Source organism: Enoplosus armatus, chromosome 24 (genome assembly GCF_043641665.1).
Source record: "Enoplosus armatus isolate fEnoArm2 chromosome 24, fEnoArm2.hap1, whole genome shotgun sequence".
In the NCBI taxonomy this organism is placed as follows: Eukaryota; Metazoa; Chordata; class Actinopteri; order Centrarchiformes; family Enoplosidae; genus Enoplosus; species Enoplosus armatus.
Genome location: NC_092203.1, coordinates 8,384,283 through 8,398,965, shown reverse-complemented (window position 1 = coordinate 8,398,965; position 14,683 = coordinate 8,384,283). Strand labels below are relative to the sequence as shown.

At 42.4% G+C, this 14,683-nt stretch overlaps 1 protein-coding gene across 1 annotated transcript; it reads right to left on the bottom strand.

Annotated features, from left to right (window-relative positions):
* Positions 1–1,530: 1,530 nt before the first annotated feature.
* obsl1a (obscurin like cytoskeletal adaptor 1a) lies at positions 1,531–13,835 on the bottom strand. Its single transcript, XM_070930289.1, has 22 exons — positions 12,641–13,835; positions 11,388–11,657; positions 10,816–11,076; positions 10,409–10,714; positions 9,971–10,237; positions 9,601–9,876; positions 9,288–9,402; positions 8,721–8,881; positions 8,293–8,565; positions 7,896–8,171; positions 7,482–7,757; positions 7,096–7,371; positions 6,737–7,012; positions 5,672–5,941; positions 5,316–5,582; positions 4,229–4,495; positions 3,851–3,963; positions 3,588–3,741; positions 3,166–3,327; positions 2,496–2,600; positions 2,135–2,401; positions 1,531–2,007 (listed from the first exon to the last, which is right to left on the bottom strand). Exons 1-22 carry the CDS (start codon positions 13,833–13,835, stop codon positions 1,730–1,732), a joined length of 6,111 nt encoding a protein of 2,036 aa, XP_070786390.1. The 3' UTR covers positions 1,531–1,729.
* Positions 13,836–14,683: the final 848 nt, after the last annotated feature.

Below are 14,683 nucleotides of genomic sequence, written 5' to 3'. Positions count from 1 at the left end.
AATCCACAATATTAAGAGCTATTACATTATATTTCTGTTTAACAAATCAATCAAATTAGCCTGTTTCTTTTCTAAATAATTACTTATTTCTTTTTGTTTTGCCCAGGAGTGGTCCTCTGATACAATATTTGTTTGTTTTTGCTGTTTTTATGCAAGACCTGATTGTTACCTCATATTATTAGGTAATATATGGATCAGAAACACCAGCAAATGACTAAAAGGATAGTATCTTACTGTTGTAGGCACATAACAGGGTAATCATTTTGATGTGTGTTTCATGTAAGCCATCATCACATCTCAATTAGGTTCAATGCTGATAACTGTTGTTTTTTTTTTTTTTAATTCATTGGCAAACAGGAGTATTTATAGGAATGTTCAGTCATTTGATTACATGTAAAACAAGTGTTGTGTCACTACGGGGGCCCATTCACTGATACTGTACTTCTTACACATTCAGTAGATATGTATATTTTGTTTTGCACAGTAATAAAGCAAACACATTTTCATTAATATATGGAATATTCATGTTACTGTACTCATGATTGAATAGATGTAACCTAATTTTTTGACCTGTTGTTTTATCATACCAAATTATATATGTAATAATGCCATTTTTCCCCCATAAATGCTAAATGAAAGATGGTCCAAGTGCTGTTTTGTTGAGCATTTCTTCTTTCCAAAAAACAAAATGTTTACCAGGAGGAACTTAGAGGTGGTGCTATGCATATTATTCTAATATCAAAATATTGCTAAATATATGTAATAGCAACGTTATCTCTTTTTATGGCCACTAGGGGGCAGCATGGCGAGCTACAAGATCGTCATATAGCTAGCTTTTAATCATGTAAATTAGCTTTTGGCTAACCTGTTGCCTAGCTACATAACCGGCAGACACAGAGCAACGTTAGCATCCATTTGATGAACGTAAGTCTAATATTTACTCACCTTTAGGTCTGTTGTCGCCTCCACCAACACATGAAGGAAATATCTGTCTCTTAAAACTGCTAAATTGTAGTCACAAGTTAGCCAGTAGCTTGTAGTATGGTAATAGGAGAAACTCGGGCTAGCTAGCTTAGACGCTAACGGTATTTGTCGTTTGGTGCTGGGCAGGTTGAGTATTAACGGTTCATTTCTACACTAATACTGATATACTTTTAAACGTTGTAACATAGCTAGGTGTGAAATTTGCTCAGAAGTAAAGGGTGTTATTAATAGCTAGTAATATTAGTTAGAAATAATTGCAATAAAATAAAAAGTAGGCAATGATGTTATGGTAAAGGAGGCTTCTCCATATCTTATTTCGGCAACAGTCCAGTTCTCATTGTAATTACTATGCAAAAGTACCACAGTTTAAACATTAGACATGTATTTGACACCATGTAATTACCACATTACCAATAACCACTGTTACTTTGTGTTTTATTTGGGGGTAATTTTAATCAGAATACAAGAATGTTAAGTCAATTATAAATCAGTCAAATAAATATAATCTACATTGTACAAAAAAAGGAAAAACTTGACTGAAGTAACATGCCTCTGGATTGAAATGCTCAGTCTGTATAATTTAACTGAATACCCTCAATATGAAATACTCAGATCAGGGAAATGCAGGCCATCCAAACATGACACGTGGATGCTGAAATGTTTTAGGTGACGAGCAATTCCCAATATTCACAGTCAGTTTCTTTCTGTCTTTCTCTCAGAGTCACTTGCTTTTCTCGCTCTTCCTCTACTTTTCCATTACACTGAGTGTGGCACTGCTCTTGGCCTTGCCCATGGTAAACTTCACCACCCCGCTCATGTCCACGCTGGTGTTTTTCAGGGTCAGTTTGTGGACCGTCCCGTGGTTTTCCAGCCGGACAGAGGGACCCGACTGAAGGGTCTCTCCGTTCAGAGTCCAAATGGGAGGCTTGCTGATGGCAACAGACACCTCACACTGGAAAGATGCAGGCTCAGGCTCAGTTACCTCATCATCCTCCAGCTCTTTGACCATAACAAGGGCTTGAGCTGCAGCAGCACAGAGAGAAAGAAGTATTATCATGATATGAGGGGGAAAAGAAAAGTTTTTTTACCCATTCATATTGCTAAAAACAAATAACACTTAGTAGTTTTGTCCTTAGCTCACTCAACTTACCTTCCACCATCAGTTTGGCTTTGGATGTGTGCTCCCCAACCTCGATGCTGTAGGTGCCCTCATCTTCCACAGTCACCTGCTGGATCACCAGTTTAAGGGAGCAGCCGTCAGCCAGGATCTCCACTCGATCTGAGGGAACCAGCTCCTCCCTGCCCTTATACCAGGTGGCACTGCAGCGAGGCGAGGAAACGGTGCATTCAAGGATCACGCGGTGTTTCTCCAGGGCTGTTCGATCTCGCAGGGGTTTTACAATGGAAACAGGGAGTTCTAATGTGAGAGGAAAACGTTTGAGATTTGGTATGGAACATTTTTGCAAACAAAAAAAACAAGTAAGATATTCTAAATGTAAAAATGGACTTACCTTCTACTTCAAGGTAAGCTGTAGATTCAATATCCCTGGCTACAAAGCGGATGTCCCCAGTATCTTCAGCATTGACGTTACACATCAGTAGGAAGTGTTTGGTCCCTAAAGGAGAACAACAAACTTATAGAATCTGGCTACATTGTTCTTGTGGTGGTCCAACACCTTATTAAAACACTTAAGTAAAATTTTCACCAATCTGCATGTTTTGCTTCTCTTTATCCAGTATATATCTTTGTCCACCAGAGGCCCCCCTACACACTAGTGTCACTTGCTTAGTAGCAGTTTTTTGTTCACTGTAAAAAAAAAAGTCACATTTCACATTTTCCTACTTTTATTTTAATGTGTTTTTATTATTATCTTATGACATGTGATGCTGACCTTCTGTATTTCTAAGTCTTTATACTGTGACCTTTTCCTTTGAAATGTGTGCCCATTAATTTAAATTGTTTGCACCTGATTCCACCTGCCTATTTACAGCTTGCACACTGAGGAAAACGTCTGCTGTTTTACTGTCACTTTCACCTCTAGACATTCAGTACAACAGTAATATAACTTTGGTACATTTGTTTATGAACTGGGTGCTATTTAGGCAATCAAATGTATTGTGTGTGTTTAATTTATTTCTCCATCTTTTAAGAATCATTAATCAACCCCCTCCTTTTCTGACCTTCAGTGCGGATCTTGATGGTGCTAGTGGGCCGGATCTTGTGGCCGTCTTTGAACCACTCTCCAGTGACATCCTCCAGAGAAACCTCACACATGAAGACAGCATTCTGGTCCTCCTGAATGTAAAGGTCCTCCAGATTCTTCACTATCTCCAACTTGTGCTCTGTGAGGTTAGTAAAGAAATTTAGATAATAAATTATAAGCATCTTTCTTTCATTTGTTGACACATTAGGCTGTTTCAATACACCACTCTCATTACAGCCTCTAGGTGGAGATATGTAATAAGCTCAACACACTGTTTCAGCGTGTGCACACACATACAGCTTTGAGGAGCCCTGAAATCATAAATATCAGCATTTTTATGTGCAAACTTTCAACATTTAATGTGATGTGTGTTGCAGCGGCTCCTGTTCAGACACTTACCATAGACTTCCAGCGAGCAGGAAGTGTTGATTTCCCCTGTGTCACATGTGTAGGTGCCAGAGTCAGCCGGGGAGCACTGCATGATCTGACAGAACCGCTTCCGGCCCATGGAGTAGATCCGACAGTTCTTCCCTGGCTTCAGCTCCGTCCCGTTCTGATTTGCATAAGGACAGAGGTATTCCTCATGAGTCTTAAAACATGATGCTCTACAATGAGCCAAAACATAGTCAACAGCACTGAGGGCATTCATTGGTTTGTTTTACCTTAAGCCATCTGACTTCGATGTTTTGTCTGGAGAATTCACACTCCAGAGTGGCGGGACATTCCTCCTCCACACGGACATCAGCTGGCATTCTCAAGATAGAGACCGGAGTCTCTGTAATTTTAGCAAATCCAATCAATAAGTCAATGAACCACGAAATCAACAACCTAATGAATTAATCACTCATCTGGTTATATTTCTCTGTCTATACTCCCAAAATCTATGTGAGTCCAGAATTAATTAAAACTAACTATAAGCTAATTATATCAGCATCACAATCTGTCAGTCAACATAGTTAATACATTTTGGAGTGTTCCAAAATGAGATTCATGACTCTCTTAAGGTCTGCGCCCACTGACCTCCACAGGCCCGTATTTACCTTTGACAGTGAGCCTGGCAGTGTTGCGCACCCCTTCAGCTGAGAAGACGATAGTGCCTGTGTCCTCCAGGGTGAGGTTGGACAGGGTGAGGCCGTGGACTAGCCCATTGGTGCTCACCCGCCACTGGTTGTTTGGTTTCACCCTGATGCCGTCCTTCTGCCAAATTCCCTCCACATCTGTGTGGGAGAGCTCCACCTCAAAGGAGGCGGTCTCTCGTTCAAAGGTTTCTTGATCAGTTAGGCCTTTACGGATGGAGATTTTACGGGCTGGATTGAAGAGATGAGGGAGGAGGGTGTTTTATAAATACATACAATAATGTACTTTTGCCTAGGTATGGTATTAGTATTAAGTGATACCTTCCAGATATTCAGAAAAGATATGTGTCAAGAATAATTCCTAAATCCTGGAAAAAAATAAAATATTTTGCTTTTGAAATATAATCACACATCTTTAAGGCATAGCTATCACTTTCACTGTACATTGAAAGAATACTGTGTTTCAAGGACAACAAAAGGTTGTTCAAATATAGACCCAGCTCAGTTTGTTGCATTACAAAAACACCTACAGGAGCTCCATAGTCCATTGCCACAGTGTCAATCAGTACACTGCTGTATAACAGCATGGCTGTGTTTCAAAAACCTTTTAACACTTGCACTAGTCTAGCCCTGCTATTCTTAGTATCTTTTTGCAATGTGACATACTGTGAAAGACACCTACAATATGAGCTGTTCTTTGGTTGCCCAAAACCCATCAGAGTCACAATACACTATACTGACTCCTGAATAATTTCTGCTTACTGTAATGTTCTGTTTGGATATAATCATTAGTTGCAAACCGAATGTTTATGTGGGTTCAGGTTGGGTCAGAGGTTTATCCCCAGAACCTGGTTCTGACACAGAAATGTATTTAATGTCATTAAGGAATGTACTGTATAGCAGAGGGAGATTATGGGATGTTTGTGCCTGTAAATGTGCAAGTCTATGAGTTAGAGAAAACCCTAAAAATGAAGGGAATCTTCAGCTTGTACACTATTCATGTCTAAATATCTGGCAACATGTTATCCACACCCCATCTCAGACCACTTACGTTCAACATTGAGCTTGACCTGCGCCCGGTCATGCAGGGTCTCACAGCGATAGGTTCCCCGGTCTGACAGAGTCAGGTTGTAGATGGTAAGACTGCGTTTACGGCCGTTCTGGGCCAGCATGTGTCGGGGACCAGGCTGGATGACCACCCCTTGCCTCATCCATTGGACCTCTCCCATCTCAAGGCTGATCTCTGTCTCCAAGAAGGCGTTGCCAAACTCTTCTGCCATGACAGCCTCCATTTTCTTAGTAAACATGACCTGAGCCTCTGAACATAATGAGGAGAGACAAAAATAAAGGTTACACAAACTGCTTGTAATTATGGTAAGACACCGTATCCTCTGTCAATTGTCTTACCCTGGACTTTGAGGCTGGCTTTGCTCATTTGTCCCTCGGCCTCTGCTGTAATCTTCGAACAGTCCAACATCTGGCACTTTTTGATTACCAAGGTGTGGCACAGGCCGTTCTGGTTTGTCTGGAATCGATCGCCCAGGGCGATAGCCTCATTGTCCATGAGCCAGACCAACTGGATATCCTCAGGGGAAACCACACACTTGAAGATGGCATCTTCTCCTTCAAGCACAGTGGTGTTGTGGAGCTCTGTAAGGAACTCCACCACTCGAGGCACTGAAGAGACATAAGAAAGTTCATGAACCTGCTACCTCATTTAAGAAAAGACAGAAAATCTGAGTTACTGAGATACTTACTCTCTACTTTCAGCGTTGCCACAGTCCGGTCATCTCGGGACTCACAGATGTACTCCCCAGCATCCTCTCTGGTTAAACGGTGGATGGTCAAGCTTCGCTCAACTCCATCTGCCCGAATGGAGAACCTCCTGCTCGGAACCACCTCCACACCATTCTTTAGCCACTGGACATCTGCTTTTGGCTTACACACCTCACAGCAAAGGGTCACCATACCGTCAGCATGGGCCACAGTGTCTCGGAGTGGCCTCAAAAACTTGATTCTCATTTCTGTGATGCAAAAAATATGGCTTTTCAGTCCAAACTGAAGTGTTTGAAAATGTTATTGGATGACAATATGAAACTGAAATTATGACCTTTCACCAGCAAGCTGAAGTGGATCTGGTCCGTGTTGACATCGCAAGTGTACTCTCCAGCATCAGAGCGCCTCAGAGGCTCAATGGTTAGGGTGCGCTCATGGCCTTCTGTGAGTGCTCGGAAACGTTCGCCTTCAAGAGGCGTCCAGTCTTTCAGCCAACGCACTAGAGCGCTTTCCTTGGACACGTAGCTCGTCAAGGTCACGCTCTCTGCTTCGTAACCAGTTATGACAATGTCATCCTTCTTGTTCACGAACGTAACTGGAGGCTCTTTGATGGAAAAGGAAAGAGAACCAAATATTAGATAATCTTGTGATCATATAGATAATCATATCTCTGGAGACATCACTGTAAGTTCTTACCTTGAATCCTGACAACGCTGATCATCTTGTCGTCCACAGCATCACACACGTATTTCCCAGAATCTGAGGGCTGGACATTTGAGATGATAATTTTCCTCAGAGTGCCATAGCTCTCAATGTAGGTACGGGAGTCACTGGTAAGCAGACTGTCATTGCAGTACCACTGGACAGGGGCATTGGCACGGGACAGTTCACAGGCGAGAATCAGGTCATCCCCTGCCACCATCTCTTGGTAGTCAGGGTCATTTGAGTTGCCCACGATTGTCACTGGAGGCTCTAAGGCCAAGAGGACAGATGATTTATTAAACAGTTTATAAACCAAATCATTTAATAGATAAAATTCACAAAATTAATTCTACCTTCTACTGTGACCTGGAAGCTGATATTGTCATCTCCGGCATCCAGAAAGTACTCTCCTGAGTCTCCGAGTTCAGCATTGAGGATGACCAGTGAGCGGAAAGCGCCTTCTTCCTCTTCGCAGAACCTTTCATCACCCTGAACCCGACAGTTTTCCTTGTACCATTTGGAGACAGCATTTGCTCTGGAGAGCTCACACTCCAGCACAATGTCATCAGAAATCAGGGATTTAAGATTTGTCTTAATCTCTGACTTTCTTAGGATCTTCACTTTAGGCTCTGATGATGCAGAAGTACATATTGACTCTCAATTTGACATTATGGTGGTCTTTAAAATTGCATTTTGAGACAGAAATCATCTGCAAAGCTGAACTGACATTGCTTCTTACCTGAAACGTTGACCTGGATATCAATTTTATCATCAACAGCGTCACAAGTGTATTTCCCAGAATCCTCTGGGGTTGGAGAGTGGATGGTCAGACAATGGTTGAGTCCGTCCTTTGTGATGGTGACATTACTGCTCTCCTCTATTTCTCTGCCATTTAGCCACCACTTGACTTCTGCACTTGGCCGGGACACCTCGATCTCCAGCACAATTGGTTTGCCGGCAAAACTCTCCAGTTTGTCAGGCGTGTTTTTGGGACGAGTAAGTGTCACTGGTGGCTCTAAATGAAAAGTAGGAATAAAGTAATTTAAAAGGAAAGAGTCACACATGATAGAAATTATATCCAAATTATGTATTTATTTATTGAGTACCCATTTAACATGATGTTAAATAGTTGCTCTTATGTCTTCATTCTTACCTGTAATTGTCACCAGGAAGGCCACAGAGTCATCTTCAGTGTCACATATATACTCCCCTGTGTCGTCCACAGTGGTTATGGGTATAACCAGGCGGCGTTGGGCCCCATCCACCTCTAGGATCAAGTTAGGACCCTCCTCTACCTCCAGGCTGTCTCTGTACCACCGGACAGGGGCGTCCACCTGGGAGATCTCACAGCTGAGCTCCAACCTCTCAGAGGACAAATGGGTCAGTTCCAACTCTGATTCACTGGGGGAAACGATTCTTACTGGTGGCTCTGTTGCAGGGGGACGATAGTTAAATGTAACTTTTTAAATACTTTAGAGATTCCACACATTTATATAAGATGTACGGTATAATCAGAAATGTGTAAGCACTGAGGTAAATTTCAGGCTTACCTTTGACAATAAGCTGGAAAAAGACAGAGTCTCCGTCTGTTTCACACACATACTCTCCACAATCCTCCACTGAGCCATTGAGGATGGTCAACCTCCTGTAAGGACCTTCAGATATCAGCTGGACATTGTCCCTTTCCTCCACCACCTGACCATCCTTGGACCATCGCACCTTCCCACTTGAACGAGACAACTCGCACTGCAGGCGGATCTCCTCTGAGATATAGCTCTCCATCACAATATCATCCTTAGGCTCCACAATCATCACTGGAGGCTCTGTGTTTGTAGTAAGAGGAAACAGAGTGAAGTCAGAGTGTAAAAATAGTACCTTTAATCTCATCAATTTCCATGAATTAAGAGAGATGCACATCTGTTCACGATCAAATCTTTGTGTCCCTACTTGGACACTAGAGTCAGAAAGGTCCCTGTACCTCTGACATTGACAGTGAACTCCATGCTGTTGTTTCCTGCCTGGCAGGTGTAGCTGCCAGCATCTGAGGTTTCTGCAGAGCGGATTATCAGCCTTCTCATGGTTCCCTCTGCCTGCAGAGTGATGTTGTCACTGGGCTGGATCTCACAGCCGTCCTTATACCTGGGACACACCAAATCAGACAAAGATAACTGTAAAACTCAGGGTCTCAGATAACAAACTAGATGCAAAATAATAAAACTCAAACCTGTAAAGCAAGAAACATCCAAGTAGAACAACCTCAAGTTAAGCTTATGATACAGTAGGTTATGGAGCAATTGCACACCTGAAATTTGCGACACAAGCACAATTAACTCAAAAATCAGGCTTTGTAGAATATCCATGTTCAGATATGAGAATCGAACCAAAACACAAAGTCTGATTCAATAGTTAATAATTAAAATAAACAAATTATCCTTTTCATATAATTTACCATTTCAAGCCTCTCAATGATCAGTGGTACTACATGTGAAAAAAAAAACCCACTTAAAAAAGCAGAATAACAGGAATTCACTCCTCATCGTCTTACCACACGACTTCAGCATCGTCTCTGGAGACATGGGAGAGCAGCACCACAGGGTCCAGCTCCATGCTGCTCTTATGGAGCTCCTCCTCTGGGACTGGACTGAACTCCACAGGAGGACCTGAAAAAACAGGAGGGATGGATGTCAACAGCTGGAACACAAGGAACTAGAGGATGAATTTACCTTTTTAAAATTAGAAATATTCTTACTACAATTTGGTTAAATCACAAAACCAAACATGGATAAACTATGAATAAGCAACAGTTCTTAAATACGTCCAAAGGCCTTAAATGTATGAGCTTTTCAAAAACCTTTTACCTGCAACCTCTACGTTGAATTTTATGACATCTCCTGAAGTTTCACATGTATAAACTCCAGAGTGAGATGCATCAGCTGAATGAATCACAATCCTTCTCATGTTCCCATCTGATTGGATGTTGAGGTCATCGGTCACCTGGAGCTCCTTGCCATCTTTGAACCAGGACACTTTCGCGACGGGGTGGGAGATTTCACAGTAGAGTACAATGGCGTGACCAGTGTCCACCCTCTTATTGGTGTCTAAGTCTGACAGAGGACTGAATTTTATCACAGCAGCTGTAAAGAAATAAACACAAAAAATAAAGAAACTCCAAAGAAATGCATCCATCACATGCTGAATTTAACAGAAATAACTGATTTTTGCACCTACGTTTAACCTTGAGCACAGCTGAATCCCGGACTCCGTTGGCTATGAACGTAACTTCTGCTGTGTCCTCTGTAGTGCAAGTTTCATGGATAACCAACGAGTGCTGTGTTTGGGACTGTTGTATTGAATATCGTCCGCCATGCTGCAATTGAGCACTATTCAGAAACCAGGTTCCCACCATTGTGGCAGACAATTCGATGGAGAAGTGAGCGTCTTCTCCTTCCACAACCTCACAGCCTTTGAGGCAACTGTGAATCTTGGGCCCAGGAACTGGAAAATGGAAAAAGTAGAATTACGAGTGATATATTGGCCAGGTTCTATTTACTATGTTAGGAGAAAGTGAAGATAGATCAATTTGGCAATGTTACATTCCTCAATCAGATCAGATTTACAATGAAACACATAGAATGACACAATTCTACTTCACATTAAATTCCTTACCCAAATGGACAGCTTTGGGAAACTCCACATGGCCGCTTCGCCCATACTTGTTGATGCAACAGACACGGAACCGGTAGTTGCCTTCGCACGGCACGCTGTCGCCACCAACCTCTGCTGAAGTGGTGGTCTCTGAGGTGAAACACTTCTGCCACTCTTGGGAGCCCACTTCCTGTCTCTCCACAACAAAGATGGATCGGGTGGAGGTCTGGCTGTTGGGAGCAGGAACCCAGGTGAGCAGGGCGCTGTTGGGTCGATCCACGTCCATTTTGACGCCCACAGGGCAGATAGGAGGACAATGTCTTGTGGCTAAAAGAGGGAAAGGACAAAGAATATATAGGTATGAACGATTATGTCAATATAAACTCTAAATTCTTTCGAATGCACCATGGAGTCTAACTTTAGTGTACCTTTGACCTTGAGACGTGATGAGGTCTTGGATCTTCCTGCGACAAAGGTCACTACCCCTGAGTCTTGATAGGCCACGTTGACAAAGACCAGAATGTGAGTTTTGCCAAAAGATTTCAGGATTGTCTGGTGAGTCTCGTGTAGCTTCAAACCGTCTTTGAACCAGTGGATCTCCATGTCGTCATTCTCCACCTCCACGCAGAACACAGCGTTCTCACCCTCCAGGACCTCCAGCTTCCGGGGAAGTTTACGAACAATAGTACCTTTAAGTAGAACAATGATTTTATTTAGATTCATTTGCATAGTAGAACTTTTTTTTTTTAATTTTATGTTCTACTTGTGCTCATCAGCTCCGCTCTGTTGTTTATTTACAACTTCACATCAAGCTGATACATTTCTAAAGCAATAATGATTTAAGGTAAGCTTAAAAGTAACTGCAGCTGTGTATAATCATGTTTTAAAATGTAGCAACTCATCTACACATGTAAAGTGTTACCCTGTCTTATCGTACTTTATGAATGACCTTTAGTTCACAAATCTAAAATATTACATACCCACATTCAGAACAACGTACCTTTAACTGATAGCTCTGCAATGCTCTTTGCTCCATCTGGCATCTCACAGAGATACACTCCATCGTCATCTGTGCCAACATCATGGATGGTCAGTCTTCGTTTGGTTCCTTTCTGCTCCATCCCGTATTTACTGCTGGGCATCAGCCGCTGGTCCTCCAGGTACCAGGCAGATGGGACCGACTCATCGGGTACCTCACACTCCAGCACAGCAACATCCCTCTCCCTCACCTCTACGTCTTTTAATGGACGCCTGAACCGCACAGCTGGGCCTGAAGAACGAGGGAAATAGGTATGTTGATAAGAAGTGTAGATTTTTTTAACTTAAAAAGTGGATGAGTCTTTAGATTTAGGCTAGTTATAGTAATTGTAGTAACATGATGAGTATACTTATACTATAGTTGTCATGGCTTAAATTGACAAAAATAAATGTATATATATGTTCAGACTCTTACAAAGATTTATGGGGATTATTAAAACACAAAGCTGTTCATTGCCTCAGATGATAACCTGTATTTTATTCCAATCCACTTCCAAACGATTTCAGTTTACACATTGTTTTCATTTTAGTACAAACTCTTTCAGTTCTCTGGCGCCATCACTGAATACTTTACTGCTCAGTTGCTGTAATGCCACTCCATATTATCTGTATATTATGGACTGACATGTTGACCTCAAGACTGAACTGACTCTTATGATAGAAGCAGCTGGCACAGTGCAGGACGGGCATATGAAAGGGTATGTGACCCTGAGAATTATCTGCCCATTATGAAGGGATTAGGACAAAATAATTAGCCACTTTAAAAGGTGATGCCATGCATTTCAACGATGCACACAAAGCAATCAGCCAGCACAAGTGCAGCTTATGCCCTTATGTTTTATCTATGTGGTTGGATGCATCAGTGACACAATGATTCATGCATTTGGACCATTACTTGTTTCTTTAAAATATTCACTTACAATGGCAAGAATGATGCTGGCACAGAATCTTTTGAAATGTGTTGTGTTATTTGCTCTTTGCTCTGTTGTTGGCATGCCTTTTCTTCAGCATCTTTCATTATAAGTTTGAATTTTTGAGCTGTTGACACATTTTAGATATTCACTTCAGATTTTTCGTAATGATTTTTTGTTGTTAATTATATTTGTATTGGTGTTCCATCCATCTATCAATAATATATACCATTTTAAAGGTTTGAATCTAGTTTTGCTAGAATTGCAGGAAATGAAGATTTTCTGAAAGCAGGGTGTCTCCTACCTTTGACGGACAGGTGAACGGCGCTGAGGGTGTTTCCAAGAGCATTTGATGCTGCACACACATACAGTCCTGTATCCTGCACTTTACAGTACAGAACCTTCAGCGTGTAGTAACCCTCTCTGTCCTCAAATATGAGGTGACGCCTCCCGGGCTCTAGAGGAACCCCATCTTTCTTCCAAATGATCTCTGGCTTGGGCTTCCCCGTCACAAAGCAGCGAAACTTGGCGTGTTTCCCCTCCGCCACTGCAAACTTCTTGGCTTTAGAAGCACTGACAGGTAGCTCCTCTGTAACCCTCGACAAACTGAGCCTCCCGCCTCTGTGCTTCGGTGACCACTGGCTTGTAGTGTGACCATTAGAGGACATTTTACTCTCCTCTCGGTCTGGTACGGGCTCGACCAGAAGGACAGCACCGGCCAAGGCCTCACCATGACAGTTGATGGCTTTGCAGGTGTAGACACCTTTGTCTGGCATGCGGGTCCTGTAGATCTTGAGCTGGAACCAGCCGCCATCTTGATTGCTCACGCTGAAGTGTGTACTCTCGAAGATGTCATTCAGCTTCTTCCCGTCTTTCGCCCATGTTACCTCGGGCAGAGGAGTGCCCCAGATTTTGCAGGAGAAGGCGGCATCTTCTCCCCGATCCACGCGCAGCGAGAGGGGCTTGATGAGGAATCGCGGTTTATCATCAGATGTTAAATCAACCTCTTCTCGTTTCTCACTAAACTTGCTGTTCCACTTGTGCTCTCCATTCAACCCCTCTCCATTTTCTCTCCTGTGTTCACCATTTTGTACTGTGCAATGGCCATTTAGGTGTCCTTCGATTTCTCCATGTTCTTTCATTGGTTGCTTCACACCATTGACCCCTAATTGCCTTTGTCCCCCTTCCTGTGGCTGGGCCTCTCCTTCCACTTTGAGGGAGGCTGCTGCATAAGTTTCACCTATGCTATTTTTGGCCTTGCAGATATACTGGCCAGCGTCCTGCAGGGTCACTCCAGTAATGGTCAGCAGGTAAGCTTTTCCATCCTCAAAGAGCTTGTAGTGTCCATCAGACAAGATCTGGACGTTTTTACGCTCCCAGATCACATCAGGATGAGGGTCCCCATCAATCTGGCACCTCAGTGTGGCATCTGTGCCACACAGTGCTACCACAGGGCGTGGGTAGCCCAAAAGACGAGGAGCACCTCCAAAAATATCCATGATGATGTCACCCTCTCTTCGGTTTAAATGAAGCAATTTCTTTTGCTGCGGGATCGCCTTGATTAGAGCCTCTTATCTTTGCTGAAGGAGCTGTAAGGTAAAGAAAATGTGGTTCGATGGTTAGTCTCAAACTAAAACTCTGCCGAACTTGCCCAGACCTCTTGACCTCTTGTTTTGACTGTGACACATTGTCCTCATTACATTTCTGTTGATAACTTAACTGAACCAGATGACTGCATATCAAATATGAGATATTTTTTACAGTAAATCTGGAATGTGTCTAAAAAGGACTATTTTGTGATCAGGTTTCTGATTTAGATGATTCATTGAGGAGTGTATTAAAATGTTTCAAATATTCAAAATACTTAGGCTAGTTACCCAGGCTTAACTGAGGTTTAGTAAGGTGTTTATCACATGCTTGGTGGTTTAGTAAAGTAGGTTTTAAGCAAACGTAAACCACTCTCGGTTGTCTCACAGCTGGTGCTGTAACTCATTGAAGAGTGTATTTATAAAGTAGTCTGTCCAAAAAAAGACACCAGAGACCATGTGTCATATAGCACGCAAACTGTCTGCAGTAACTAACTAAGATAAAATTGACCCATTAGTGTATGTATGTATGGAGCATGTATTGTCTCTGAATTGTTGCATTGTTGTCATGTTGTCTGCACCTCATTCATTATTTAAAGCTAAATTCCTCTTGCTTGATAAAGGTTTTTTGCATATAGTTTAATCTTGTAGCAGCCAGTGGAAAACATTATTCTCTCCCATGCTCTCATTTGTTTCCCTCTTGTTGTCACCATCTTTCTTTTGCCAGTAAGAATTGCAACCATCCCTGCTGTATGACGCAC

What these genes read in the sequence shown, in the direction of transcription:
- obsl1a (XM_070930289.1), bottom strand. Translation starts at nt 13,835, where the DNA reads ATGGATATTTTTGGAGGTGCTCCTCGTCTTTTGGGCTACCCACGCCCT. An exon ending in TGCAGAGCTATCAGTTAAAG is followed by an intron (nt 11,077 to 11,387) that starts GTACGTTGTTCT and finishes TTCTACTTAAAG; the next exon opens with GTACTATTGTTCGTAAACTT. An exon ending in CTTCCTGGTGACAATTACAG is followed by an intron (nt 7,758 to 7,895) that starts GTAAGAATGAAG and finishes CTTTTCATTTAG; the next exon opens with AGCCACCAGTGACACTTACT.